The following is a 27818-nucleotide window of genomic DNA, read 5'->3' as shown; positions in this document are numbered from 1 at the left end:
AAAACTGGGAATCACTGTCTTAGAAAATGTCATTTCTGGGGCTAGGGTTGAAGCTCAGTGGTAGAGAACTTGCCTATCATAAGTGAGGCACTGAGTCTCATCCTCAGCACCACATAAAAATAAGAAAGAAAGAAAGAAAAGAAAAGAATGTCATTTCTTCAAGACCTACCTGCTAAGGTGTTCCTGAGTATGCTATTGGCTGTTTCCAAAATATGACATAGAAAGCTTCTCTAGACCATGGGTCTTAAGGGGACTTTATTGCTAGCACCACTGATTTTTCACTTCCAGGTGAAACTTACACATCACAGCACTTATAAAATAATAATTGATTATTAGTCTTAAGTCAACATATAAAACTAGTTTTAGTGTTAATTGTTCATAAGTGACCAGCAACTCCCCATTTGCTCATCACAAACAAGCATGTTCTTAGAGTGTTCATGAGGCAAAGCTTGTCCACACTCTCCAAAGGACCACTGTATCTGTGGTCTGGCTGCAGAGTCCATAAGCCACACCCAGGTTATTCTCATGATCTGTTTCTCCAATAAAAGCTTCAGTCCTCACTAGGAGTATTCAGCTCAATCAAAGAACAGTCACCAACTAGCAGAAGAACAAAAAAAGTAAACTCACACTGAAGAATTAAACCAGACATTACTGACCACTCTCCACCTCTCTAATTTTAACACCGACCAGAAGATTCTGACTCATTTTACATCCCAAAGAACAATAAAACACTGAGTTACTATACTGGCAAAATTAAAACAAGCCTCTTCAAGTTGTCTGGGGCGGGGGGGGCGGATCTCTGACTTGGAGTCATCCCCCTTTCCTGCGCTGATGGTACCACCAGGGCCAAGACACACGTAAGCAGATGGTGCTGTTGGCAAGAGGTGATGACACTGTTGCTCTGGAGTGTAGCAGTGGCACAGGCAGACATGGTAGCCATGAGGGAAGTCAGTGGACACACTCAGTGGAGATGGGGCCAGAGTTGCTCTGGGAAGTACTGCCTACCTCTCAGCTTAAAGGTGTCCAAGTGCCCTTCTTCATTGTCTCATTCACCTGGGAATTTTCAATCTTACACTTTCTTGCATAAAAAAAATACAGCACATGGCCTGTGGTTACAAACAGCATGGAAATGAAGACTAGCATGCCAAACTGCTGTGGCCGCGGGGCCAGCATGACGAGGATGAAGTGGATGAGGTCCATAAGATAGTTCAGGGAGCACTGCACACCGTTGACGGCCCCTCGCTCTGCTTCCGGAATGTTCTCCTGGAGAAGCTGGGTCACAGTGAGGTCAAAGGACCAGAGCCCTGCAGGTCAGCAATGTAGGGAGAGAATAAACATGAACAGATGTCAGAGGACCCCTGTGAGATTCTGGCTCTGGAATTGATGAGCATTGTTGCCTTGGATAAATGCAACTTCCTGCTGCTCAGTTTCCTTATCTGTGAAATGGTGTTCAGTTTCCTTATCTGTGAAATGGGAATATTAAAGGCACTAATGGCTCATTGGAGAATTCCATGAACTTGTACAATAAAATGTGTAATACTGTGTCTGACCACCTGTGCTTGGCAGTTACTGTCATAAATTATGGTGTTATAATTATCTTTTTGAATCACCATCACTACCATTGTCATCTGATGCACTATAACTTCATTTTGGATGTATTTATTTGTATCCCCTCCATATTGCAAAAACATATTTAAGGCAGAGAGCAAAATCTTGAGCTTCAAATCTACTTCCAATTCCAGATTTTCCCTCTTCACACCTGGCTTAGCAGAGAAAGAATTGGACTCCACTCTTCACCCTGCCCACCACTCTCAAACACCTAAAGAGGACATATTTGAATTTGTTTCAGAAGCAGCTCCAGGATCTGCTGTGTAACCATCAGCAAGGGCAGAAGCCAGCAGTGCTGAGGACAGTGCTGTCCTTCAGTGGCAACATCTCCCCTAGGGGTTCTAGTGCCTGTCCCAGTGGGCCCTGAACCCAAATTCTACCTGTTCAGTTGGTTTTCCAGCCAACTAGCCTTCTGGGTACTCCCAGGATTCAGCATTGGCTCTGCAGAGGCCTCCTGGTGCCACTGACCCAATACCTGGACTTAGCTCTGAACTCAATAATTATTTGGAGGTAATGTACTATGTCCTCTGGTGCCTGCCTTTGCAGAACGCTGTCTGGACCTCTGTCTTCCTGGGCTGCCTTAGCCACCCTGCTGTGGCCACCACCCACAGGCCCTGACCAGTCCCCCATCCTCTTGGGGTATTCTTACCACCCCAAATGCCTCAATTTCTCTCCAGGTTTTCCTGCCAAGAACCCCATCCTGCAGGGGACTCTGACCCAGAGCTTACCTGTAATATATCCACACCTGCTGGCCCTTTGCCAGCAGCACTTACAAAGTTAGAGAGTATCTGTAAAATGCTGCCGTGGTACTATGAGAAGTGTTCAAGGAAGCGAGGGCTAATTATGCACTGAGAATTATTTCTAAATTGAGGGCATAAAGAGTTACAGTTCTTAGATTTTAAAAAGCAAAGCGACTTTTAAGCAATGTGCCAAATCTTATTGTAGGCATAGTTCTGCAAGTTAGTTTCCATCAGAGTAGAAACAAGTATCTACTGAACACACACCTAAGATGAGCCCTAAGCTTGGTGATACATGTTGGATACTTATTGTGTCAGGCCACCGGCCACTGCTGCCAGTGAGAGGACCAGTCATCATAGCCCCAGGCCCAACTGCATTAACAAAGGCACAATATATCCTTTGGGGCACTGGTGCTCTTAATGTCTGAAGTTTTGATACCACACCATCAACCCCAAGGTTAAGTGTGACCCCAATAGGAATGAATGTAAAGGGTCCTTGCTGGCATTGCATGTGCAGGAGTTGAGAAGCATCCACATCACCTAGCACTGCAATTGCCCGTGTCTCGCTGCCCACCCACACCTCAGCCTCACACAGCAACATTCAGAAAGGCACTAAAATTATAGCTAAAATACGATGATGATGACGATCCAAGATGACAATTAATGTTCATTTCCAGCAGGTAGCTCCCACAGTTGTGAAAGCTTTGTGCTAACCACATTGCCTACAGGAATTCTTCAGCACTTGCTCAGAACCTTTTCATGGGGAAATATTATTATTATCATCCCATCTTGAGATCAGGAAACAGTGACATTGGGAACTTAGGTGTCTTGCCAACATCATCAGGCAGCCTGGCTCCAGGTCCTGAGCTGTAATGCTCATGAGTGCCAAGAGGGTTCTGTGTCTCTGCAATCCTCATCTGGGGTACAGCAAATGGACTTGCTATTGGCATAGGAAAAAAAGGCCAAGGTTCTCTCATACAGGACGTGTGTCCAGATGGCAGGCTCCTCTGAAGCAGTTTCATGTTTTCCAAATGTGATCATTTCCTTTGTATCAGGAAAGCCCAGTGATCCTGGTAGACAGGATCCTTTTGAAGTAAACAATCATAATATAATATGAATGACACAAAGCTTAAGGGGCCAATCTACTCTCCGTTGTTTGTGCAATGAAAGGGTAGATGTGCAAATCAAACACACTAATGAAAGACAATCCACTCATCAGGTACTTCATTTAAAATATTTTAGAGCTCAGGCAATCTCTACATGAAAGAATGGGCTTCTAAATCAGTTATTTGGAACTAGGAACATGTCTTTCTCCTGTAAATACATTACATCAGAAACGAGATTCTGAGGCCAGCCTATGATCTTATAGTCTCTTGAATTGGGCCTTCGGAATCCTCATTTCCTCTTGTCCACACTTTTATAAAGCAATAAGTGCTGAATATGATAGTACACGCAAGTATCTCAGAAATTCGGGGGACTGAGGCAGGAGGATTGCCAAGTTCAAGGTCAGCTTCAACAATTTAGTAAGGCCCTAAACAACTTAGTGAGATCCTGTCTCAAAAGAAAAATTAAAAGGGCTGGGTATGTTGCTCAGTGGTCAGCCACCCCCGGGTTCAATCCCCCAAAACAAAAACTCAAGAGATTCTAGGTATCCCTGGTACATTCTCCCAATTACATGATCCTACCCCTCAGAGGTGAGCAGATGATGCTCTGAGGCCCAAGAGGGCAGAGACCTTGCTTTGGCACAGTGGCTGCAGTGGTGAATGTAGCGTGGGAAGGGTGGTTGGATGAATGGGAAAGACATGCTTGGTTTTTGATCCATATCATCCGTCACTTGCCACCACACTTTCCCCTGGCTCTGAGCTGTGCAGCCAGGGTGGGGCCTCAAAGGCATACATTTGAATTTGGAGCAAAATGAGCTTGAGCAAGAAGTGATGCTTTCCAGGTAGAAAACCAATCATGGGAATTTCGAGATGAAGAACAAGGTCCCAGATTCTTCCCAGATGAGAATCTGCAGGTCTGACTGATCACAAGAGCCAGTGTGCTGTTAAGAAGTTTCTGCTGCCATCACAACTGATCCCCAGCAGCTCATTTTGGGGGTTGTCAGGCATCAAATGACAATTTTTTAAAAAATGTTTTAATAAACACTTTAGCCATGTTTTCACTACTAGATAAGAATGGCATATGGTAGAAATCACATATGGTAGAGATATGGTAGTGACAGAGCTCAGAGATGGAGTACTTGTGGCAGACAAACCTGTAGGCACTCAAACTCAGGCACCCCATCTTTGGGAAAGGATTATACTGCCCTCCCCAGACAGCTAAGGAATGCCTTTGTCCCAAAAAATTGCCATCCTTCCTCTTTCCTCATCCCCTCCGCAAAGAAAGGATCCAGGTCCAAACACTACAATCATGCAGACACCATCTATGGCATTTACATGTTTGACACCCAGGAAATAATTATAATATTTTCGCTTTTCCAAATCTCCATCTCCAAGTTTTCAACTTTCAGCCTTGTCTCAGCACCACCGTGCCCCAGCCTGGAGCAGGCATCCCTCTCTGGACATGTCTTGCCTGCTCATCTGAGATCTTCAGTTGTGCCTCCCTGTAGGATGGCTTCCTCAGCTCTCAAGACCAGTTTTGGTGTTCCTCCTATTGCTCTCAATCTGTCTGTCCTTCCCTACCTCTATCTCATTGCCTATCGTTGGCTGCTTACTGTTCCCTCACCCAGGCTGTAAGCACCATGACTAAAGCACTGTCTGATTAAATCATTCTTGTGTTTGTTTTTTTTCCCCCCTCTGCTCCCGTATTCTGGTCCAGTTCTTATCACTAGAACTCATTCTTAATGAATGGATGATGAAGACTTACAGCAGCATAGAGATGGGACATTCGCACACTTCTAAGATTATCTGGCAACATCCCAGCCTGCAGAAACCCACACCATGCATGACCCACTACTCACCAATTCTGGCCAGGATCACGCCAGAGAAGAGCAAGATAATGGAGACGTAAGACTCTGGCTGCTCAGGGTCCTGCCGCCCGTCGAACAGAACAGTGCTGTTGGTCCAATGAATGGAAGAACGGTCCGGGAGGATGGGTTGGTTCAGGTTTCTTTCAAAAGGGTAAATGTGCTCTTGGTCATCTTTTAGTAACTCGGGACTTGAAGAAGAGTTCTTGCTCAATGGAAGTGAGGAAACAGCCGTGTCAAAGGGACTTCCAGGAGCGAAGACAGAAAACACGCAGAGCGTTAGACAACCTACGTGGAGCCAGCTGGATATGACTCCCGTGGTGACCAAGCCATAATGCCCCCGGAGCCAGGTGAAGAGAATTGTACCCATCAGGCCAGATAAAGCCGAAAGGGCCGTGAGGATGCTGAGCAGGGACCCTCCGATGCCTTGGGTGTAGGCATAGCCTGTGGTGATGCAGTCAAACCCCAGCACGGTCATGTAGAGGAAGGCCAGGCCCAGGCCAGGCAGGAAGATGGTCTGCCGGCAGTAGGTTTCCCAGCCCTCCCTGCACGTGTGCAGCAGCCTCTGAGTGTTTCGAAGGCAAAGAAGAAATCTTTTAGTTGTGACCTGTTCTTCTTCAAGGTGAGACTTGCAATCTTTTGGTTCTTTTGAAGTTCCAGGCTTGTTGATAAATCCATCAGTGGTTTCCCAAGAGTCCATTTCACCTAAAATGAAATCCAGATAAGCTTAAAGTCAATACCCATGTCCCCTCAGCCCATCCCAACTTCTGCTTTTTATTGGATACTTCCTGTGCACACTGGTGGCTTCCTGTCCCCAATCACCTGTGTCTCTGCCTGAAGACCTCTCTCCAGCCACTGGAACAGGAGGGACAGGCTGTGAGTGCCTGTGAGGGATACCCCAGCTTCCTTGCCCTTGCTGGGACAATTTGAAGGAACATCCCTTGTACCTCTCAGGTCCTCAGTTGGACTGAACCCAAATCTCTCAGTAGTAATCTCCGGGAGCCTCCTTTCCCCTTCCTGTCTTACTTCCCACCCCTCAGCATGCTTCCGGAGGTCACATTCCAAAGAGATGACTCTCTACCCCAAATCTGTCTCAAGAGGCACTTGAAAGAATCCCACAAGACACACTATCCAATTAGGAAGGCAGGCATTGATGGGGACGGCGGTATAGGGGAGGGTGGGAGAGCAAATTTCACTTGCTTGAAACTTGGTAATGAGCTCCAGAAAAAGTGATAGGTACCTCCTTTAGTTACTTTTCTGAAGAAACAAGTACTTATGATGGGAAAAAATATATATAAAATACCTTTCGGTCTTCCAGGATATATCAGACAATGATATAAGCAGATTAAACTATTGGTGAGAGACTGACCAGTCCTGCAAAGGGCTGAAGGAGCCCAGTAGGGCTCTGAGGGGAGAAGGGGCAGGTGAGCCAAGTCTATTCCAGATCAAGACCCAAGGGAAAGTGAGGTTCTTCCTCACAGAATGGAATTTATTACCAAGGCAGTTTTATTTTTAAAGATGACCAAATAACAAGAACAATGAAAACATAGCTAAATTGACTGAAGTTCTCCTATATGCCAGTGAGTTTAATGATGCTTTGCATCTATTTAATTGTACAACATCCTATCAAATAAAGTTTATTATTGTCCTTGCTTTATAGACAACAAGGCAAAGAATATGAATAAATTAAACTTGGGAAATCACAGGTAATACACGGGAGATGAAAAGGATGTAGTTCTATTGATTTGTATCTACCTGTCTAGCTACTCACATACCCATCCATTCATTATTTAAGTATGTATATCCATCTATCTCTCAAATATATATGTTTTACTCATGTAATGGGATTGGTGAGATTTACGTACAAAACAACTTGAGAGAATTAATGATAATTAATTAATGATAATTAACAAAGAAGAACTGCGGTCAGAAGCCATTACTAAATTGCTTTGTACCAGGCAGATGGACAACCTTGTCAACAGGCAGGGATGGCTCTCACTTTGGGAGAATGAGGTCATATCTACTGGTAGGTTTTCCTTCCTTTCATTCTCATCATACTGTTGGGGAATTTCTAATAATAATAATAAAAAAACTTTGGGAGCAGGATTGACAGTTTATCATCTTATCTTTACCAAAGATTAACCCATAGTTTTTGACACATTTGCCTTTCTCAATTTAACATCCCTGGGGAAGATGTGCATGAGTGAGATGAGAAGGAGTAATTTGCCCTCTGGGACCTTGGGATAGGTTGTACAGTTTTTACACTGTACAGTCCCATGGGGGTGCTACTTACAATGGAGTCTCTCTGAATGGAGGCCTGGTGTTATGCAGTACACAACTTGTATAACTGTATAAAAGCAGCCCTGCCTGTCCCAACCAATAAGATCAGCCAAGTGAACTATACAACCAATGGCACAGCTGGAGACTGCTCATTTATCACATTTGCCAAGAAAATGTCAAGATTAGGATCAGACATTAAGTTCTGAAAAGAAGAAATGAAACACTAAGAGAGGGGGAAAAAAAGAACAAGAGCTCTCTCTGAGTTTGCATTACCTTGAACATTCACAGCCTCCTGTCGCTTTTCTAGGAAGGGCTTCCCTGTTTGTTGCTGGGGTTTTACAGCCAATTGGGGAACTAGATGATAAACCCTAGACAGAAATAGAAACTCTACAAGAAGTGAAACCAAGTTCCATCCAAGAATGAAACCACAACCGATCACATGAGATGCCCATGTCATCACCTGGCCCACAGACAGGGGAGCAAATATATTGATGATCTGGTCCAGCCGCCGGACTGCTGCATTCATCCCTGTGAGAGGAAGGAAATATGGCAGGTCAGTGGATGACCCCTTCTTTCCAGTCAGTTGACCACAGGCACTTGCTGGAGTTGCCAGCCACACCCTGGGTGGATGATATTAACAGAAGGAAAAGATCCCTTTGGCTGAACTATAGTAATACGATTCTCAACCTGAAAAAAAAAAATGTTAAGATCAGTTCTATTGGAACTTGAGCGGTTAACAATTAATAAAATCAGGACTAGAGAGACTAGGTTACTTGGAGCTAGTTATTCTACCCCCCATCTCAGCATACTTTCCCATCATACCCCACTATCTTAACAACAATAATATTAATAGCCACTGTCACAGCTAACATGGTGACAGGGAAGAGTGAGTGGTAACCGAAGGAGGACAGAAGGAGGAATGAGTTGAATATTTACTATGTGCCACAAAAATAGTTCCACGCCTTCTACCTGTATTCATCTCATTTCACCCTCATCACAACTCTAGGAGGTAACAGTATTTCTCTTTTGCAAATTAGGAAACTGAGACACACAGAGGTGAATATATTTGCTCGACACGGAAGAGGAAAATGATGGAGCTGAGACTCAAACCCAGGCAGTCCGACTGCAAAGCTTATTCTCTTCCCTCTTCTGCTATCACTGAAGAGTTCATTGTAATAACTGTAATGAACTTGAACCAGAATCCATGCTTTTCTTAGGTTTCCTTAAAATTAATTAACAGAGAACGGGGAGATTTTGGAGGACACCTCAACACGATGTCACCCAGTTCTACTCGCCTGGCTGTTTTATTTTGGGTGTTGTTATTTAAGCCACAGTACATCCAAAGAAGTGCAGTTTAAAAGAAAACATGATTATAAGGGGCTTCTAACTCTGCGTGAGGCATACATTTGAATCGACTCCTCCTTAATAGCTTTCTTTATCTTGGCCATCAGCACTCGTACACATTTCCTAGCAGGGAGTTTCAACTGCACAAATACAGGGTAGGCTGAGGTCTTCAGCTTGAAGTCGGCAATTAGAATATATCGCAATGTGAAGGACCCAATTTTTGTAAATGGGGGGAAAAAACAAAGAAGACATCCAATTATCCTATTGAATTACTTCACTGGAATATCAATGCTGACCAACAGTCACACTGGCAGATACTGTTTGTCTTGTTATCTGCTTATCACTAGATGGAATTAAGAAATCTTTTCATTCATTTATTTACCAGGTCTAAAATTGTCAAGGAACTTGGTGATGAACTTGCAAATGGAAGACTTCTTTCCTGAAGGCACAGTCTATTTCTTTCAACAATAACGATATCAACCATTTCTTAGGGGCTTCCTACATGCGGATACAGGGTTAAGTGCTTTTCAAACCCTGTGTCCCCCAGAATCCTGTGTGTGTGTGTGTGTGTGTGTGTGTGTGTGTGTGTGTGTGTGTCCCACATCCTACAGATGAGAAAAGTCAAAACTAGAGAAGGGCAGTAACTTGCTCCAGGAGAGGCAGCTGGGAAGAGGCATACCTGGTTTTAGCTGAATTTGAACCCACCTCTGTGGGCTCCAAATACCATTCACTTAACAGGCTATCATTCTGCCTCTCTCAGAACCCCAAATGGCTCTCTAATTCCATTTTTCAGAAGATCGGAAGACTGGTAAGGCCTAGGATGGGATTGCTCACCAGCCAGCTGGCTTCCGTTGCCACCTGTGAGGCTCACGATCCAGTCCCTCTGAATGGTGATGGTCAGTGCTGTGCCAGCCAGGTTCGCCACAGCTGCCAGGGTGATCAGCACTGTGTAGCAGGCCACCTGTGGGAGGAAGGGGACTTCAGAGCTCAAGAATACTTTTCCAACCCACAGGCATACACACAAGTTATTTATCTGACAGCTTGAGGATCATCTAAACGAGCAAAGAGACTTGTGGGAGAAAGAGGCTCAATGCAAGTTTGAAGCCAAATGTGTGCTAACGCTAAGCATTTTCTCAGCCCATTACAGAGCAGATGCTAATTTGTACCTTGCAGACAGACTCTGCTGTTATATTGTTTCCTGTCTGTGAGATTTGGGCTTGATTCACAAATTAGGGGCAAGGAGAGCACTGGTGGAAAGATGGTCCAGATCGCAAACCAGTGAGCAGCGACGTGCAGAGACGACTCTCTAATGGACATCCTTGTCTATCTATGACTGTGACATTCGCTCTCATGGCTTAGGAGGGAGTGGAGAGACACTCACAGTGAACCAGCCGTGCCAGATTTGTTCCATCTCCCTTCGGTAGGAGAACAGGAGCATGAGGAGCACACAGCAGGCGGTGACAGAGGCATTCTGAATGAAGAGCGAGGCGTGAGCAACTGTGAAGGGAAATGCCCGGGGGCCCAAGATTTACTTTTGGCATTAGGAGGCAAGTCACAGCTATGTCACCATGTAATGCAGAGCAATTACATCTGACCAAATCCCTGGGCCAACCAGGCTTGTAATTTCCATCAGCAATTGCAGGCTTGGGTAGGAAGCAAAGAGCAGGCTCCATGCTCAGGACAAGCAAAGCCTTTGTGACCAAAAGACAAAAAGCCGAGCTTCTACAAGTGAATGAAACATACTTTGAGAGAAAGGTGATATGAAAAGCCAGATTCCAGATAAATTAAGAAGCTTGATTTTTTCTATTGCTTCATTTGACTTTCTCGGATTTCACTTATGGTTGTAGCTATCCAGTGGGTCTAAAGAGCAACACTACAGATTTTAAGTAAATCAGGCTTAAACACATTAGTGTAGTTTCTGCAAACTCATTTCCAACTCTCTTAGAGATAATGAAAATAATCATGTTGACTAGTCATCAAAAGAACAGGATAACTTGGGAGACCCAACATTTTTATTGGGCAAAGAGGCCTAAGAAGGTATTATAGGCAAAAAGTTAAAAGTTAAAAAGAACATCTATGTTTGAAGAAATAAGTATCCATGTTGATTCCTCGCTTAGATGGATTACCTCATATAAAAGATATCTTTTACACATAGAAATTGTCTTTACCAAAAATAGCACAAGTTTTATTATGCATAGGTAATACCAGAACATTAAAAAGCTATATCTGGGGATATAGCTCAGTTGGTAGAGTCCTTGCCTTGTATGAACAAGGCCCTGAGTTCAATCCCCAACACCACAAGAAAAAAAAAAGAGTGATTGTAATGTTTTGAGCAACTAATAAAAAAATTAAAAATTAAAAAGAAAGAAAACAAGCATGTTTTTCAATAATTTAATATTAAAAGGGTGTAATTATTAAGATTCTAAAAAACATTAAAAAGCTGGGAATATGGCTTAATGGGAGAGCATTTGCTGAGTGGGTATAGGCTCTGGGTTTAATTGCTAGCCCCACAAAAAGTAAATAAATAAAAACCACATTAAAGTATTTTAAATGTAACACCAAAGAATATGACACAAAGTTATATAAGGCTTTCTTTTAGAGTTTTCAAGTTATGTTCCACTCTTAGTCAGCTCAGATCTATAATTTTGATTCACTAAATAAACCAAAAAAATCTAGTAAATTCATGATGAACAACATAATCATACGTGAAATAAATAAAAGCATTACCTTTATTTCTTGGCTTCCTGTCAATCCAGTCACCAATTAAGACCCCAAATATTAGTACAGATCCAGCCACCACTAAGCCAAACACTGCTGTTAGAAGAAGATTATGTCCATATAATTCTATCAGGAACACAGACATGGCAAAGTGCCACATTCGATCTCCCTGCAAGGCAGTAAGGCAAAGCATATTGTAGTCATTGACTGATAGACAGAATAGTTAAAATCCAGAAAGGCACATTTCTCCCAAAGGATATGCTATGTGCAAACTTTGAAAACAGAATAATCAAATTACACTTTTATGTAGAACTATAACTTTATTCAATATACTTACAACTTTAAAAAGCCAGACAGAATATTTTCACAAATTTTTAAAGCATTAAAGAACCAATAATCTAGGACTGGGGTTGAGGCTCAGTGGTAAAGCGCTTGCCTGGCATGTGTGGGGCCCTGGGTTCGATTCTCAGTACCACAATAAATAAATAAATAAAGTTAAAAAAAATCCATTGACAACTAAAACATTTTTTTTTTTAAAAAAGAGCCAATAATCTAGAGAAAAATCAAGCATACACTTGGGAGAAGATGAGAACTCTAAGAGCACATCTGCTGATCAGAAGCAACAACTGTGACATAGAACTGCAGCTCTGCTGGACTCAGAAAGCTAGGTGACAGAAGTCTACCAAAGATGGGTACCACTTTAAGCTAAGAGCCCACATAGTCAGCTATACCCTTAGGGTAAAGAGGGCAAACTGGAAGTAAATCCCACTTGCCTGGGCTCATTGTTCAGCTGTACCTCATCTGCATAATCCAGAAAACCTCAAGCCTTGAACTTGGGTTAAATCCCTATGCTAACCAGCACTATCATTTCCATCAGCAATTGCTGGCTTAAGTCAGAGACAAATGGCCAATGCCCACTAGGTACCCTAGGGAAGGCAGTTAAATCCTCCCTAAAGTCAGATGCCATCATCCTAGCAGTAAATCTACAAGTATAATGCCCAGGCCATGGTCAAGGGCAACCAGCATATGGCAATAGAGCAAAATCTATAATAAAGAGCAGTCAGCACTACAGACCTACTAAGAGTTCGTGTATTTAATTTATTAGACATAAACTGTAAAACAATTATGCTTACTAAATCTAAAAAAATTCAAGTTTGGGCTGGGGTTGTAGTTCAGTGGCATGCGTGAGGCATGGGATTCAATTCTCAGCACTGCATATAAATAAATAAATACTAAAGGTTCATCGACAACTAAAAAAAAAGAGTGACATGGCAAGTTTGGAAAAAGGCTAAATAAAAATTCTAGGACTTCAAAATACAAAAATAGAAACTAAAATTAAAAATTCAATTGCTTGGTTCCATAGTAGATTAAACATAAAAAAAATCAGTTAATTTTAGATATGTCTGAAGAAACAACTAACAATAAAACAGAGAAAGACAAAATAAGAGGAAGGATGACAAGAAGGTGAAAAAGGAGAAAAAGAAATATAATAGGCCAAACCAATAGAAAACACAAAGTAACATGGCAAACTTAGCTTAAACATATCATTAATTACAAATGAACTATTTTAGTTAAAGCATAAAGATTGACAAATTGGATTTTAAAATATAATTATATACTGTTTAAACAAAAATATTAAAGCAAAAGAATAAAAAAGAGCAGACATAAGAAGATGGATAATGATATCATGCAAATTCCAATCAAAATCAATGCACATTACTAAGTTAATATCAAGGAAAATACTCCAAAGCAGAAAGCATTACTCGAAATAAAGAGGGTCACTTTATAATGATAAAAGTTCAATTTTCCAGAAAGATATGAAAATTCTGATTTTATATGCAGTTAATAACAAGGGCTCAAATATATGACAGAAAAAACTGTAGAATTAAAGTGAGAAGTAGATAATCCCTGTGGGAGATTTTTAGGTCACCACCTTTCTCTTCATAATTGTTGAAAAAGCTAAAATATACATATATAAATATGTTAAATGCATGTGTGTTTGTGTGTGTTCATTCAACCTAAAGGTCACAGCAAAACACTGTACCCATCAAACTTCAGAATGCGTATTGTTTTAAGCACATGAAATATTTGTAGAAATGAGCCATATAAGGAATTATAGAGAAAAATCCTAATTTCAGTGTATTGAAAGAGGATGTTCTCTGAACTCAAGACAATTAAGCCCCCAAATCAACAAAATAAAAATAAAAAACTCCTTATTTATTTGTAAGTTAAAGAATATATCTTTAAATTATCCATAGGTCATAAGCCAGCAATCACAAAGGACATTATAAAATATATTTAATTAAGTATATCAAAACTTGCCACATGCAGCTTATGCACTGCTAGAGAAATTTTTAATCTTAAATTCATATATTAGAAATGAAAGGGTAAATCTAATGAGCTAAGTATCTTTATTATGAAATTTAAAAAGGGCTGGGTGCTGTAGCACTCGCCTGTAATTCCAGCGTCTCAGAAGGCTGAGGCAGGAAGATTGTAGTTACAAAATCAGCCTCAGCAAAAGCAAGGTACTAAACAACTCAATGAGAACTTGTCTCTAAATAAAATCCTAAATAGTGCTGGTGATGTGATTCAGTGGTTTAATGCCCCTGAATTCAATCCCCAGGAGAAGAAGGAGGAGGAGGAGGAGGAAGAGGAGGAGGAGATTAAAAAGGAACAGCAAATGAAACCCAAAGAAAGTAGGAAAAAGGCAATAATAAAAGTTAAAATCAGAAATTAATTAACTGGAAAAATGAAGACACACAAAAAAAGGCTTGTAAAGCCCAAAGCTGAGTCTTTGGAAGGACTAATAATGTAAGTTGTGGTATATTGTGTAATGAATATAATACAGCAGTGGAAAGCACCAAGCCAGGACTTTTACAAAAACAGAGATATTAAAAAAACATAATCTTGAGCAAAAAAAAAGTAAGACAGGATAGAATATATATGGTAGGATTTATTTTATGTAAAGTTCAAAGAGTAAGCTAAATATCATTTGGGGATGACTACATTAGTGGTAAAACTAAAGAAAAACAAGGAAATAAATGCCATAATGTGAGGCTCACAGCCACTTCCCATTGGTAAGAAAGTGGGTGTGACTGGGAAAGACCCATGAGGGACGTCCTAGGTGCTGGCGACATCATAGGTCTCCATTGAGATGGCTTAAATGATATTCATTTTGTAATTATTCATTATCATCTTTTATAAACATTATCTTTTTCCTCTATTTGTCCTATATTTGATAATTCAAAATATCTTTAAACAAAAATATGCACATGCTTTGCATTCAATATTTTGAGACATTCTAATGTCCTTAACATTTCAGTTCTCTTAACCATTCAAAAATGTTAATTTCATTTTGATTCATCTTACCCATATCGATAAGGCACAGCTTACATAAATCAAAAATCTTGGGCCCATGAGGTAGATCAAAATTGCTCCTAAAACACACATACACAAATCATAGATGTTAGTAAATAGTAAAATACATCTAAAGATTTATTTAAAGCAAATTTTGCCACTAATGCAGACAAAGTAAAATGCTGTTTAGCGTGAATATGCTTTCAGAAAGTAGTTAACTGCTAAGTAGAAATGCCAGAAACAGAAAAGCATATGGTTTGCCCAACAAGCTAGAGAATTCTCAGTTTTCGGTTTGTTTTTCTTTGACTTGAAGCCTTCGTCACTCATTGGCACCAAGTGACCACTGGGGAAATATTCAGCTAGGTCCCTTTTCTCAAGTCTAGAGATAGAGAAGCAAGCAAGCCATTACTAAAGGCTTAAAGGAAGCATTAAAGGAAGAAGCCCAGAGTGTGATGGAAAAAACACACAAGTGTCAGCTGTCCCAAACTGAAAATGCAGGATGAAGGCTTTCAGTAGAAGTGACCCCTGGGCAAAGTCAGAGGGTCAAAAGGGAGATGAGCTACTGATGAGAATTGAGATGGACATTGCTCTCTAGGTCAGGAGACCTATGATATGAAGATTGAATAAAAGAAAAAGTAAAACATCTAACAATAAAATCTGGAGGTTGGGTAAAAAAGGTAAAAAAGGTGGAGAAAAAGATAAGAAGAAATAAAGGGCAGGAAGCAAGTCTACAGGGAAACGCCTCTTTACCTAGAAGAAACAGGAAAGAGGGAGATCCTCAAAGCCACTGTCTCCCCCATGGATTTCCAGCTACAGGGGGCCTCCTCCTCATCCTTCCTGCTGCTCAGACCCGAAAACTTTGTATTCTCTCTTTTACACTCATCATGTTGCCTGAATCTTAAAATATATACACAATTCCTGAATCCAATTACTTTCCCCACCTCCATTTCACCATCTTACACCTGAATTATTTCAATAGTCCCTTAACTAATCTCCAACTTCTACCGTGCCCCACTTTCAGTCTATTTTGGTCATAGCAGCAAGAGTGGTCCTATAGAAAACCTCAATCAGGTTATTAACTCCTCTGCTTAAAACCTCAAACAGTGGCCACGTCTACTCAACAAAATCCAAAGTCCTTACAGTGGCTCCTACAGGATTCTTTCCCCTCCATTTATTTCTCTTACCTCATCTTTTACTACTCTATCCCCATGAATTATGTTCCAGCCGCATGAGCCTCATTCTCATCTTTGAATCTTTGCACTGGCTGTTCCCTCTGTCTGGAATACTCCTCCTCCAGGCATGCGCATGGACTCACCCCATCAACCATCAAAAGTTCTCTCTTCATTGGCACCTTCTCTTTCTACTCAATGTAAACATAGCGTACTGGAGCTGGGCACAGTGGTGCATGCTTGTAGTCTCAGCTATTTGGAGGCTGAAACAGGAGGATGGCTGGAGTTCAGGAGTTTGAGACTAGCCTGGGAAAAGTAGTAAGACCACATCTAAACATTTAAAAAGTAAATATATAGAAATAAAATTTGTGTACTGTCTAGACCAACTTGTGATAACCAATGGAACTTTTTTCCATAATGGGAAAATAACCTCACTGTCAACAGGATAGCCACTATCTACCTAGAACAGGAAATGTGGCTGGTGGGACTTAGGAAGTGAATTTTGAATTTTAACTAATTTAAATAGCCACACCAGGCTCATGGCTATGATTTATAAGTGCAGCAACTGTACACTCACTTCTTTTGCTGATTTTCCCCTTATTTTTTGTCTCTGACATACTATATAATTTAGTTATAATTTATTTATTTTTCCTGTTTAAATTTGCTCTTCCTGCTAAAAGTTAAGCTCCATTGAGGGAGAAAATTTTTGTCTTGTTCACTACCATCTTCCTAGCACTGAGGAAAATTCCCAGCTCATGGTAGACACTTGAAAAATATTAGTTAAGTGAACAAACAGAGGTGCATAAAAGAACCTAAAGTTCTCCTCTGGCCGTGGTCTGGATCTGCTCTCTGCTATTTTGCTGACTTGCTCCAAATCTCATCTTCTTGCCTGATGTCCCTGCCCTTTTCACTGGCCTGTCCATCCATTCGTACACTTTGTTCTAGTTCCCCAATGGCATACTCACCACCTTCACCTTGACCTCTAATTTCTAGTCTCTTCATATTGGCTCATCGCAACCACACTTAACTCTGCTGAGTTTATTTTCAATTAGATTTTCCTGAGACAATAAATGGCCAAGAAGAACGTCACGGCCGTCACGGCCGTAGAGTGGGGTCAGCTTATGCTTCTCTGTACTAAGCCTCCAGAGAAAGCATAGCACCTCACAGGTGCTCTCAGCTGTCAATCATAGTATAATAAGTTAGACCTCAATCATCAACCCCATATGCCAAATCATCAGACAGGTGCACTAATAGGGACGAAGGACTTATGCACCAAGACCTCTGAGTGTAGTCCATCTTCTGCTGTGTCTTCCCAGGATACACAACTATGACCCCCAGTGATGTTTAGGTGGCTATTACTAGTCGGAGGATTTATTCCAATCCATGTACCTTCAGGGTATCTCACCTTTTGTAAAAGAAAGCCTACTTTTGAACCAATGGACAGTAAAAGGAACAGGAAGACTCTAGAAAAGTTTCATTGTACCTATTATTCATTATGATCAATAGATGGGTTTCCACTTTAAAAACCTGGATGTCAAGAGTATTCTATTGTAGTGGTCTCACACAGGCTGCAAAGGAAGTAGAAATTAAAATGTTGTTGAAGGCTTCCAGTTTTCTCTTTCTTTATTAAGTCTGATGACTCAGGTTTAATTTAAGTCTTTTTCTAACAGCTAAGCATTTCCTTCTTGCATAAATGAGGGGACACGAAACCCACATATTAGAACTTGCATTTAGAGGACACTCAACACACCATGGCTAATAATATGACAGGCAGGAGCATCTATTCCATTCTGCTGTACAGAACAATCTTTGCAAGTAAACTGTATATTGAAATGTGTTACTAAAATTGAGAGTGAAGCAAAAGATAGTTTTCATGAATGGTACAAAGTTCACCTTTCCTTAAGCTAAAGAGATTGTGTGTACACAAAAAGAGAAACCTAAAGTGTCCTTTTGGACACCATTTATCTTCAGTTAAACTTCAACATGATACAGAGCAGAATGAGTTTGAGTTTTAAGTTTCGTTTAACATCACCTCTGTACCTAATGAAACAGAACAATTTCCTTTCTAGAGGAAAGAGCAACTGTTTGGCAAATGACCAGTCACTGACATTTCTCCCTTTTCCCCCTTGACATCATAATGATTTTGTGCAGGGTGACGATGCACCCATATCCCAGGGGATGAATCACAGTGGATGTCAATCTTTGAACGTGGTTCTATTTTCAGCCTCCCCCATAGCTAGGATTGGCCACAGGACTGTTCTTCTACTCATGAGGTTCCATGGAATACTTTCGGGGGCTTCTGGGAAAGATGTGCTTTCTGATAAGAAGAGAGCCTGCCTTACTCTTCCCACCTACAGCCTGCCTTTGAACATGACTATGATACCTAGAGCACAGCAGTTACCTTGCAATCATGAACAGACAGTGTCTACAGCCAGCCACCAAGGATGCCAAAGCAGATGGGCAGAACAAGCCGGGTTCTGAAGGCATCTCTGAATGGCTCTAAACTGGATAGCTACTGAAATTCTTGTTTACTAAAGAGTGAATGTTCTTGGGCTGGGGTTGTGGCTCAGCGGTAGAGCACTCATCTGGCACATGCGAGGCCCTGGGTTTGATCCTCAGCACCACATATAAATAAAATAAAGGTATTGTGTCAACTACAACTAAAAAATATTTTTAAAAAAGAGTGAATGTTTTTAAAGTTTAAGCCCTTGACAGCTGAGTTTTATTAGTATCCAGAAATATTTTTTTAATTATTAGTTCAGTGACTGCCTATACACCCAGTATCTAAATTTAATATTTTTAATATTTACCATATTTGCTTTATCTCTGTATTTATAATTTCAGTGTACTTGGAAAATAAATTGTAGACATCATGAAACTTCACTCTGTCAGCACACAACTCCTAAAAATAAGGAGATTTTCTTTCATAACTACAGTGTCATTATCTTTCCCCCCAAAACTACTAATTCTAAGAGCATCTAAGAGCTGCTCCATATTTATCTTCTCTATTATTGCCCAAATGTGTTTTTGTGGTTAGAGAAATTTGCCATTTAAACAGGACAAGTGGGAGTTGGGGTATTTTCACTTATTATTCTTCTTTTAATCAAAAAAGAAGATTGACCTGTGACAACCAAGCTTCATTTTCCAGCTCATGATGGCTTCTGAGCACAGCTGAAATTCCGGGAAAGACTAGAATAAAGCTTTAGTGTTACAACTGCAACAAATAACCTGTGAGCCTCATGCACACATCTTTCAAGAATGTTGCAAAAATTACCATTTGGAAACTTATTTGGGATGGAGCTTCTGCTGTACTAATGCTCTTCTCAATTAGAGGGTGAGGCAAAGGACCATGAACACCTAATGTAGAGTAAGGGGCCCACTCAGTGAGGCAGGACTCTTAACTTGTGGTTCTAGCTTGATCCCTCCTCCCACAAATAGCCCTATGCATCCCAATCCATGATTTATAAGGAACAGCGTGAGAAAATGAACAGGAGACGATAGTCGTGGTAATTATAATATTAACTGTGTACATATAATAGTCAACATTTTTTGTGAGTATAATCAAGAAAAATTAGGATGCACCCAAACTCTGGAAAAGAGAGATGAGAAAACAAAGATAATTGCCTTGTGCCATTTAAATTGGTAAAATCAGTTGAGATTTTTTTTCTAGAACATTGCTACATAAAAAAGACAAGTGTTGTTTGATTATCTTTGCTTATTTTTTCTTAACCTCCCATTTTACTTAATTAAAGCCACTGTGCTCAGAGGAATTGTGCAATTCCAGAGCACTGTGAATGCAGCAGTATTGCCCCTCCAGAGGTAATGTGCTCCCTTTTCTCAAGGAGAGCCTACAATGATGCCTAACCAGAGACTTACCTAAAGAACTCGTCTCTCCCTTCATGTGCTTGGTGCTTGCTGTTTTAGTTTGCTTCTCCTCATTTCCAGGATTTTCAATGTCATTCAATTCTCCCACCATAATAACTACATGCTGGGAAAGAAAGGTTTCAAATAATGAAAAATACATTCAAACAACTCCCATACTTAGGGTCAAAAACATGAATAAGTCAATGTGCTTAATTGACTTACTTCCAATTGGATTCTTCTGAGCCCACTTATATTGTACTTATTTCAACTACATAAAATGAATTGTGTAATCCATTTGAAGGGCTCTACTGCAAGTGAATAAGTCATAGCAAGTGCTATAGACAAATAGAGGCCTATTATCAATTCTCGAAACCAATTATTTTGGGGGAAACATTCAGCTCGCTATAATCAGAGATTCAGCAGATTAATCAGACACACAAAAAGGGTAAAGATATGTTTTGACTAAATTGTCTGTTGCCATTCAACCCGAGAACACTGGTGTAAGTAATTTGTCCTCCATTAATATGTTATTTTTCCAACTTTAATTTTTCAGCAGGGTAAATTTATTATGCTTATAACTAATTCAAGTGATAACTAAAATCTTCCTTGAATTTTCACTAACATATATCCTGGTGAAGCCAAGATTTATTTCTGTTAATGACTATTTTACTTCTAAAAAGAGTGAAAATGAAGAATTTCCAAAACTGTAATAGTTTGCTCACCGAACAGACAGCAGGAGGGTCTTGGTCTCTCACTGGACTCTCCAGAAGCCGAAGAGAAAGATGAATTATAAAGCAGCGTAGCCAACGGCTTCTGAACCACACATGGGGGTTGCTATACGCACCGCTTTGTGCGGAAAGTGCTGGAGGTGCAAATGTGTCCTGTGGGTTATCGAAAGAGAGGCCAGCAGTTTCTGCCACCCGTGACCGCCCAGCACAATATGCTCTGGCAGGGGCCCTTCTGGGATGGTAGGTCAGTGCACTGGGAGAAGGGGACATGAAGTGCAGCCAGTCCTGAGGGCCCCAATGAGGATGAGACACCTTCAAAATATCCTTGCCACATTAAACCCTGGTCACATGCAGAAACATTCATCAAGACTCTTAAGGGAAAAAGTTGTATTTGTACTTTGAAATATGTCATAAATTGCTTAGAGGTAAACAGGAGCTGACCCTCTGCAGAATAAAGTAGATAACATGTCCCCTCCATGTTTAGAGAGAGTTCCCTTAGGCCTTGACTTTCCAGAACTTTCCAGGAGAAGGCTGCCCAGCACTTCTCCCTTTCCTTCCTTCCCCCTCTGAAGTTCTGACTATCAAGGGCATTGTCTCATCCCTAGGTCACCTGTGCTGGCCAGTCCCCAAACAGAGGAATCCTACTAAAAGCCAATGCAAGCACAAGTTTGGGGCTGGTCCTCCTGGATCGATTGGCCTTCCTTCCAAGAGGATTCTATTTTTTTTTTATTGGGATTTTCAGGAACACGTATTTTCATGAAATACGTTATTTTGGAAAAGAATGGGTTTGGGGATTTCTCCAGGTCCTTGACTCATAATATAATGGGCACCATTTAGCAGTGGCTGTGGCTCAAAAAAAAAAAACAAAAAAAACAAAAACAACAACAACAAAAAAAAACCTCTTCTTTGTCCCAAACATTCAGTATTGAGTAAAGGACACTTGGGGCCCTTACTCACTTCAGTGATGACCTAAGACATTTCTCTCAGGCTTAGAATGTTTAGTCCATACATCTTGTTTGCAGTCAAAGGCAGAGAGTAAGTTGAGAAACTTAAGATAATAAGGCTTTCAGTTTATAAATGTTCCAAAGAAGAAATCCAAGAAGATTTAATGAAAGCATTCAATTTGACACATTCTAGATAAATTATTTAAATTTTCCTGCAAATGCTTCAGCCTAAAATAAATGGCTTTGTTTGCAGGAATGGGTACCACACATTTGTCAAAACTCCTCATCCATGTGGAAGTGCTGTAGTCCTGGTAACCAGGGAGCTCAGCAGAGCCGAGAGTCCTGCAGGCTGGCAGGGTGTGCCAGAAACTCCATGATGGTGGGGCTCACATCTGCTAAATCACCCTCCTATCTTGGGGCCCAGGCACAGAGTGAGCACCGAGCAGGCACTCAGGGAAAGAGACCCACTTACTATATTTGCAAGTGTAGAAATAGAGGAGCTAAGAAAAAAAAGAGAGAGACACATTTCAGCTTCATCTTTGATGCACACATGTGCTACACCACATGGTAGAAAAAAGGAGAAAGCAGAGTTGTTCTCTCAAAAAGGAAAATATTAACAAGATATTTGGAAATATTAGTGCAATTTTGAAACTACTGGTGGTTTCTCTAGGCAGGAGTCAGCAGGAGTGAAAAAAAAATCAGTTCAGCACACTAGGCAAAAATGTGATTGTCTGGGGGGCAGGAGAAGCATTGTAGAACAGCTCATCAAATAGCTCCCAAGTTAAAGCAAAAAAAATTTTTTCCAATTAGAGCAAAATGCAAACACACATATATGTGTGTGCACATCATATACACGTTTACTGAACATTTCAGTCAACCATGGACCATGTGTACAATGGCAGCTCCATAAGATTTTACTGCAGCTGAAAAACTCTTATTGCCTAGTAATGTCATAGCAACCTTAGTTGTATAAGGATACTGTATGCTGTTTCCACAATGACAGACAGGTTACCTAACCAAGCATATCTTAGAACATGTCCCCCTCATAAGCAATGCATGACTGTGTGTGTCTACATACACATACACATGTATATATATGTGTATATACATATATATATGTATGTATATACACACATATATATAGATAGATATACATATAGATACACTTTATCAAATGGCTCCCAAATTATGCAAAATTTCCCAATTAAAGATATATATATGTGTGTGTATATATGTATATATGTATAGATAGATAGATAGATAGATAGATAGATAGATAGATAATTTAACTAAACTCTTAAGATGGAGAGTTCTCTGAAACAAAAGGATTTATTGAGCTGTTTACAGATGCTAGCAAGAAAAGGACTTGATTCTGGAACAAGTGCTGCAGCAGTCAGCAGCAGGGCTGGATAGTGGTTAGGAATATGTCTGCCTGACCTAAGAACCAGCAATGTTTCCATAATGAATATGTGGAGGAGGAAAGTATAAATTGTCTATATCGAGACTACTTTGGCTATAGATAAGAGGGTTGGGATAATGAGAAGAAAGGGACAGTTCTTAAGGAGACGTGTTTCTTTCTTAAAGACTGTTTGGGGTTAAGAGATCAGAAGGTCCATTGATAAGCCTGACCAGGGGAGCCTGGTGGATGATGCCTGGAGATATAAGTCAAGGGTGCAAACTACATTTGGGAATATGGAACTATACTTTGGTGGTTTGCCCCATAGCTGTTAACTGGTTAACTTCCCTTATGCCTTCTCTCTTCCCTTCTCCAGCCCTTGTGATTAAAATTAGGATATCTCAGAATTTTTCTTTTATCAACAGATAAACTTACAGAAATGAATATATAAATAAATATACATGTATAATATACATAAATACCTAAGCATACATGTATATACTTAACAGTTTCTGTCTTCTTACTCAAACTTTCAGTGATGAATCAGAGATGCTTTGGTCATGAAAAGAGGAATAGTAAAATAAATTCCTGAAATTTGGACAGAGGTGGGAATCAGGGAGAAAGGTGTTATTTAGCATAAGATGATCAGTTTCTTGAAAACTACCTGCCTATATAAGCTATAAAAATAATTTCAAAATTTGCCGCTTTATTCTTTCAATACCTTTAAGGAATAACACAGACATCCAAATCAAATATTAGAAAAGGAATTATTCACTGGCTCCAGGCAGACCAACCCTTATCCCATTTAAAAGACATTTGCTGTTTTGATTTATTGTGCTTGTTTTAAATAAAATAAACTGGTAACTGAGAAATTGTTGCTAGGCTTGTCATGACAGTAGATGGGGTTTCACTCTCCAGAGGAGAATATTTTCCCCTTCGCTACACATTGCCTGATAGAATTATGTGCTTGACTTAGTAACCTAGGGCAATTGAAATCTTAAGTGAAAAGGCTCAGAGGAGCCCAGGGAAGAAGCAAATGGGAAGGTGCTCGGATAAAAAGATTCTCAGAAGTCCTGAGATTTCTGGTTTGGACCAAATCCTGTTTTCCAACCTGTACTTTCCTCCAACAGACACTGCTGGTCAGTGTTTCAATAAGAATTACCCATCCCCAAGCCCAGGCACAGACTCTGCAGTCAAACTGCCTCGGTTCAAATCCAGGGTCCTCCACCTGCCAGTCACAAGGCCACAAGGTTTCTTGGTTTTATGAGGACTCTCAGTTTTTCATCTCTTCCATGGGGATAATAACAGTACTCACCTCACTGAGTGCTCATGAGATTAGATGAGAAGGATATGCATGAAGGCACTTAGGAGCCCCTCTGGGTAGAAGTAGTGCTCAGAAGAGCTTAGTTGTTGACACTTTTAGTAATAATATTTACACATTCAAGTATTATCATTTTCATTACTATTATGTTCAATGTATAAAATGGCAATCAATGCGAAGGAGAGGGCAATAAACAGTTTTTGAAAAAATAAGCCCCAAACACTCTCTCCCTCTCCTTTCCATTTATGTCTGACCATGACCCCTAGGGCTCCATGAGATGAGTCAAGACATTCTACTAAATGAAGACAAAAGGCTACAAATACAAAAATTTAAATTAAAAAAAAAAAAGACAAAAGACTAAGTATGATCCACAGAGGTAAGAACATTGATTGGAGTAACATGGAGTGAAATAAAATATATAATATTTTGCTCTTTGAAATTAATTCTTAAACAATTAATACATGGATTCTCCTTGCAAATATTCAAACAATGCAGATGAGGGCAAACTTTCCTTTGGCCATCATCCCCACTCTTAGGTCCCTGGCACTCTTTTCTGGGAGGAATCCAACCTTCCATACCTCGTCTGGAGAAAATCTGCTCTCCCCATTTTTATTCACATAAATGGATTCCTACCCTGTGCACTGTTTTGCAGCTGCTTTCTTCATTCAATAGTCTCTGGAGGTGTTTCCAAGTTATTATATATAAATAGTTCTATTTCATTCATTCTCTTTTATTTGTGCCTACTCCTAATAACCATAATAGGTTGCTTCCATAGATCTGGTGAATATTCATCCCTGATATCCCTCAAAAATACTCAGTACCCTGTGGGAGAAGTGTCACCAGTCTGAGATACTGGTCATTGTCCTTTGGCTCTAGTAATTCTAACTAGAAGTGAGATCTTGAGTTAATTATTAAGCTACTCCAATCTTAATATCCTTATTTATTAAATGAGAGAATTGGATTATATGGTTTCTAAATTCCCACACAACTATGATAATCAGTGTTTTGAGTTCAAAGACAGAGAAAGTTATTTTTTCCAAATGTCAGAAGGAGGGAAGTTGTGTGTGTGAGTGGGCAAAAGCTGGTGTTTCCGAGAAGTTCCTTTTTACTAATCAGAATATTGCTACCCACAAAGTTAGGTCCTTCAGACAGTCATTACCTCATTCTTTTAATGTATGCATCATATTCAATAATACGTGGGCTTTATTTGACAGCATGAGTCAAGATATTTTTAAGTAGTCCCACATACTCAAATTCTTCTGATAGAACGTGGCTGAAAGTAATTGCAGCTGGATTATTTATTAGGGACAGTGTTTGGGGGAGGGCAAATTTGGGGAAGAAAGTAAGTGCTAACAGGGAGGGAATGGAATGCACAGTCATTTGTTCAACATTTCTTGAGCACCTACTTCATCCAGTGATTGGAATATTAAAATAAAAAAAAAACAAGATCATTATTGGCTTCCCAAATGCTACCCATCGCTTGTCTTCCACCCACAGGGTGTCTGCATTATGGAGTGGTTCTCCTGCTATCACCAAGGTATTTATTTGCTGTTGGAACATTCAGATGAGGCCTTGGAAAGATGCTTGTGGGTGTGTCTTATTAATGAGTTTCCTCATTGAAGTCACTATTAATGTTTAATCAGTAAGGGAGGAAAGGGATTAACAATAATCATTGTGTTACTTTTATCATCATTTTTGGAATATAAAAAAATTATCATTAGTGATTCCAAAGGAGAAAAGTCCTATTACCAACAAACAGGAAACTGGGGAGCATTAGGCATGGGTGAGCAGTGATATGTTTGAATGGGGGAGGGGGACAGCAGAAGGGATTGAATGTGAGCATTTCAGTGTCACATGAGGTGGAAAGGGGACCCAGCAACCTCCTCCCTCCTTCCTCCCTTCACCCTCTGAACTGCAGTCCCTTGTAAAGACTCCGGGAGTTCACAGCATGACCTGCCTTCATCCATACCTTGGTGCCCAGTCCTCAGGGAAGCTAAATCTTATGCCTCCACTCCACACGTCACATTTATGAGATTTGTTCACAACCTTAACCCCAGGCCTACCCTCCTAGATGTGTTCCCAGAGGTCCAAGATGGAGAGGCTTTGAAACTCACTTCCTAATTCACTTTCAGGATCAGCCTAGTCTGCAGAGTGAAGGACAGAGTACAGACACTCCCAGCCCTGACGGAGAAAGTCAATCCTTAGCCACCTTAGGCTCCCCACCTGCCTGCATCAGATTTAGAGTAAAGACAGCACTGAAAAAGCCCTACTCCTTTTTAAATAAATGCCAGAGGTAAATCCATGGCGGGGGAGGGGGCATGCTACGTGATTCTTCCCTTCCCTCACCTCCCACCACCATCTCCCACCTCCCTAATCACACAGTTTAAAGCTTGTAGAAATCAAGGTCAGTAGTCTTCAGCAAAATGTAACCTTTCAAACAGATCAGGCTCTGTTCAGATTTGGTTCTGTTTTAGGTACTTACATGTATTGCTGTCCTACAGAAAACTCTCCAGAGATTTTGCAAAAATTACAGAAATCTGAAAGCTACACACAATGTCATGGGAAAAGGACCACGTGCCGAAACTGCTGGGTCATCCCTATGGGAGCCTCAGACCCCTGAATTCCACCGGCCTGCAGGCTACCTCAGGTCAAAAGTCATCCTAACACCTTTATCCCCGCCTGTGAGATGCTTTGAATTTTTGTGTCAATCACTATGTGACTTTCAGGCATTTTTAATTTTTTTTTTTGGTCATATAAACCTTATTTTGCCCCCAACAGTGAGACAAAGAACCTTGAAAATTTTTTGAAGCATCATTTTCATACTGTAAATCATCACACTTCACTTTTAGCAAAAATTTCAATGTGACATTCATTGCTTCTTAGCTAGTTGACATAATTGAATTTTCTAACCTTTAGATCTCTTATATACCCTGCTATTTTTATAACCAATAACATGCAAAAACTGATGTAGAGCAAAGACAGCACCAAACACCAGCAAGGTGGGGAAGCTGTTTTATTATGATGATCTCCTTATGTTGTTCACACTGAGATCCAGCTAGATGATCTCTGTGGTTAATGTATTTGAATGAAAAGATTCCAAGTTCTTCAAAATTTGCATTCCCAAAGGCTGTCTTCTTGAATTTCTATATTTTAAAAACAATCTTCTGAAAACTAAGATCGGATTTAAATCGACTTTGCAAATTCCAGCAAGAAACTGTGTCCATATCACTTGAGGATCTATTCTGTCGATTTCCCTTGCTTCCGCCTAGCCAAAAAGATAAGCCATTTTTTAAAATTGCAAAATTACTTTAAAAAATAATGTTTAAGTATTCAACATACAGCAAGCTAGGCTCCTTAGGAGTTATGGTACAGAAGGAGAAAGAG

General features: G+C 40.4%; 1 protein-coding gene across 1 annotated transcript; it reads right to left on the bottom strand.

Moving 5' to 3' along the window:
- Positions 1 to 226: 226 nt before the first annotated feature.
- LOC106144675 (ferroportin) lies at positions 227 to 27431 on the bottom strand. Its single transcript, XM_078039977.1, has 10 exons — positions 20768 to 27431; positions 20058 to 20169; positions 16328 to 16487; positions 15025 to 15092; positions 11665 to 11824; positions 10319 to 10434; positions 9772 to 9898; positions 7867 to 8121; positions 5308 to 6018; positions 227 to 1304 (listed from the first exon to the last, which is right to left on the bottom strand). The coding sequence occupies exons 4-10, from the start codon at positions 15070 to 15072 to the stop codon at positions 1009 to 1011; spliced, it is 1713 nt and encodes a 570-aa protein (XP_077896103.1). The 5' UTR covers positions 15073 to 15092; positions 16328 to 16487; positions 20058 to 20169; positions 20768 to 27431; the 3' UTR covers positions 227 to 1008.
- Positions 27432 to 27818: the final 387 nt, after the last annotated feature.

The sequence above is a fragment of the Ictidomys tridecemlineatus genome, chromosome 2 (assembly GCF_052094955.1).
Source record: "Ictidomys tridecemlineatus isolate mIctTri1 chromosome 2, mIctTri1.hap1, whole genome shotgun sequence".
NCBI lineage: Eukaryota > Metazoa > Chordata > Mammalia > Rodentia > Sciuridae > Ictidomys > Ictidomys tridecemlineatus.
The sequence above is the reverse complement of the archived record's forward strand: the minus strand, read 5'-3'. Positions and strand labels throughout refer to the sequence as shown.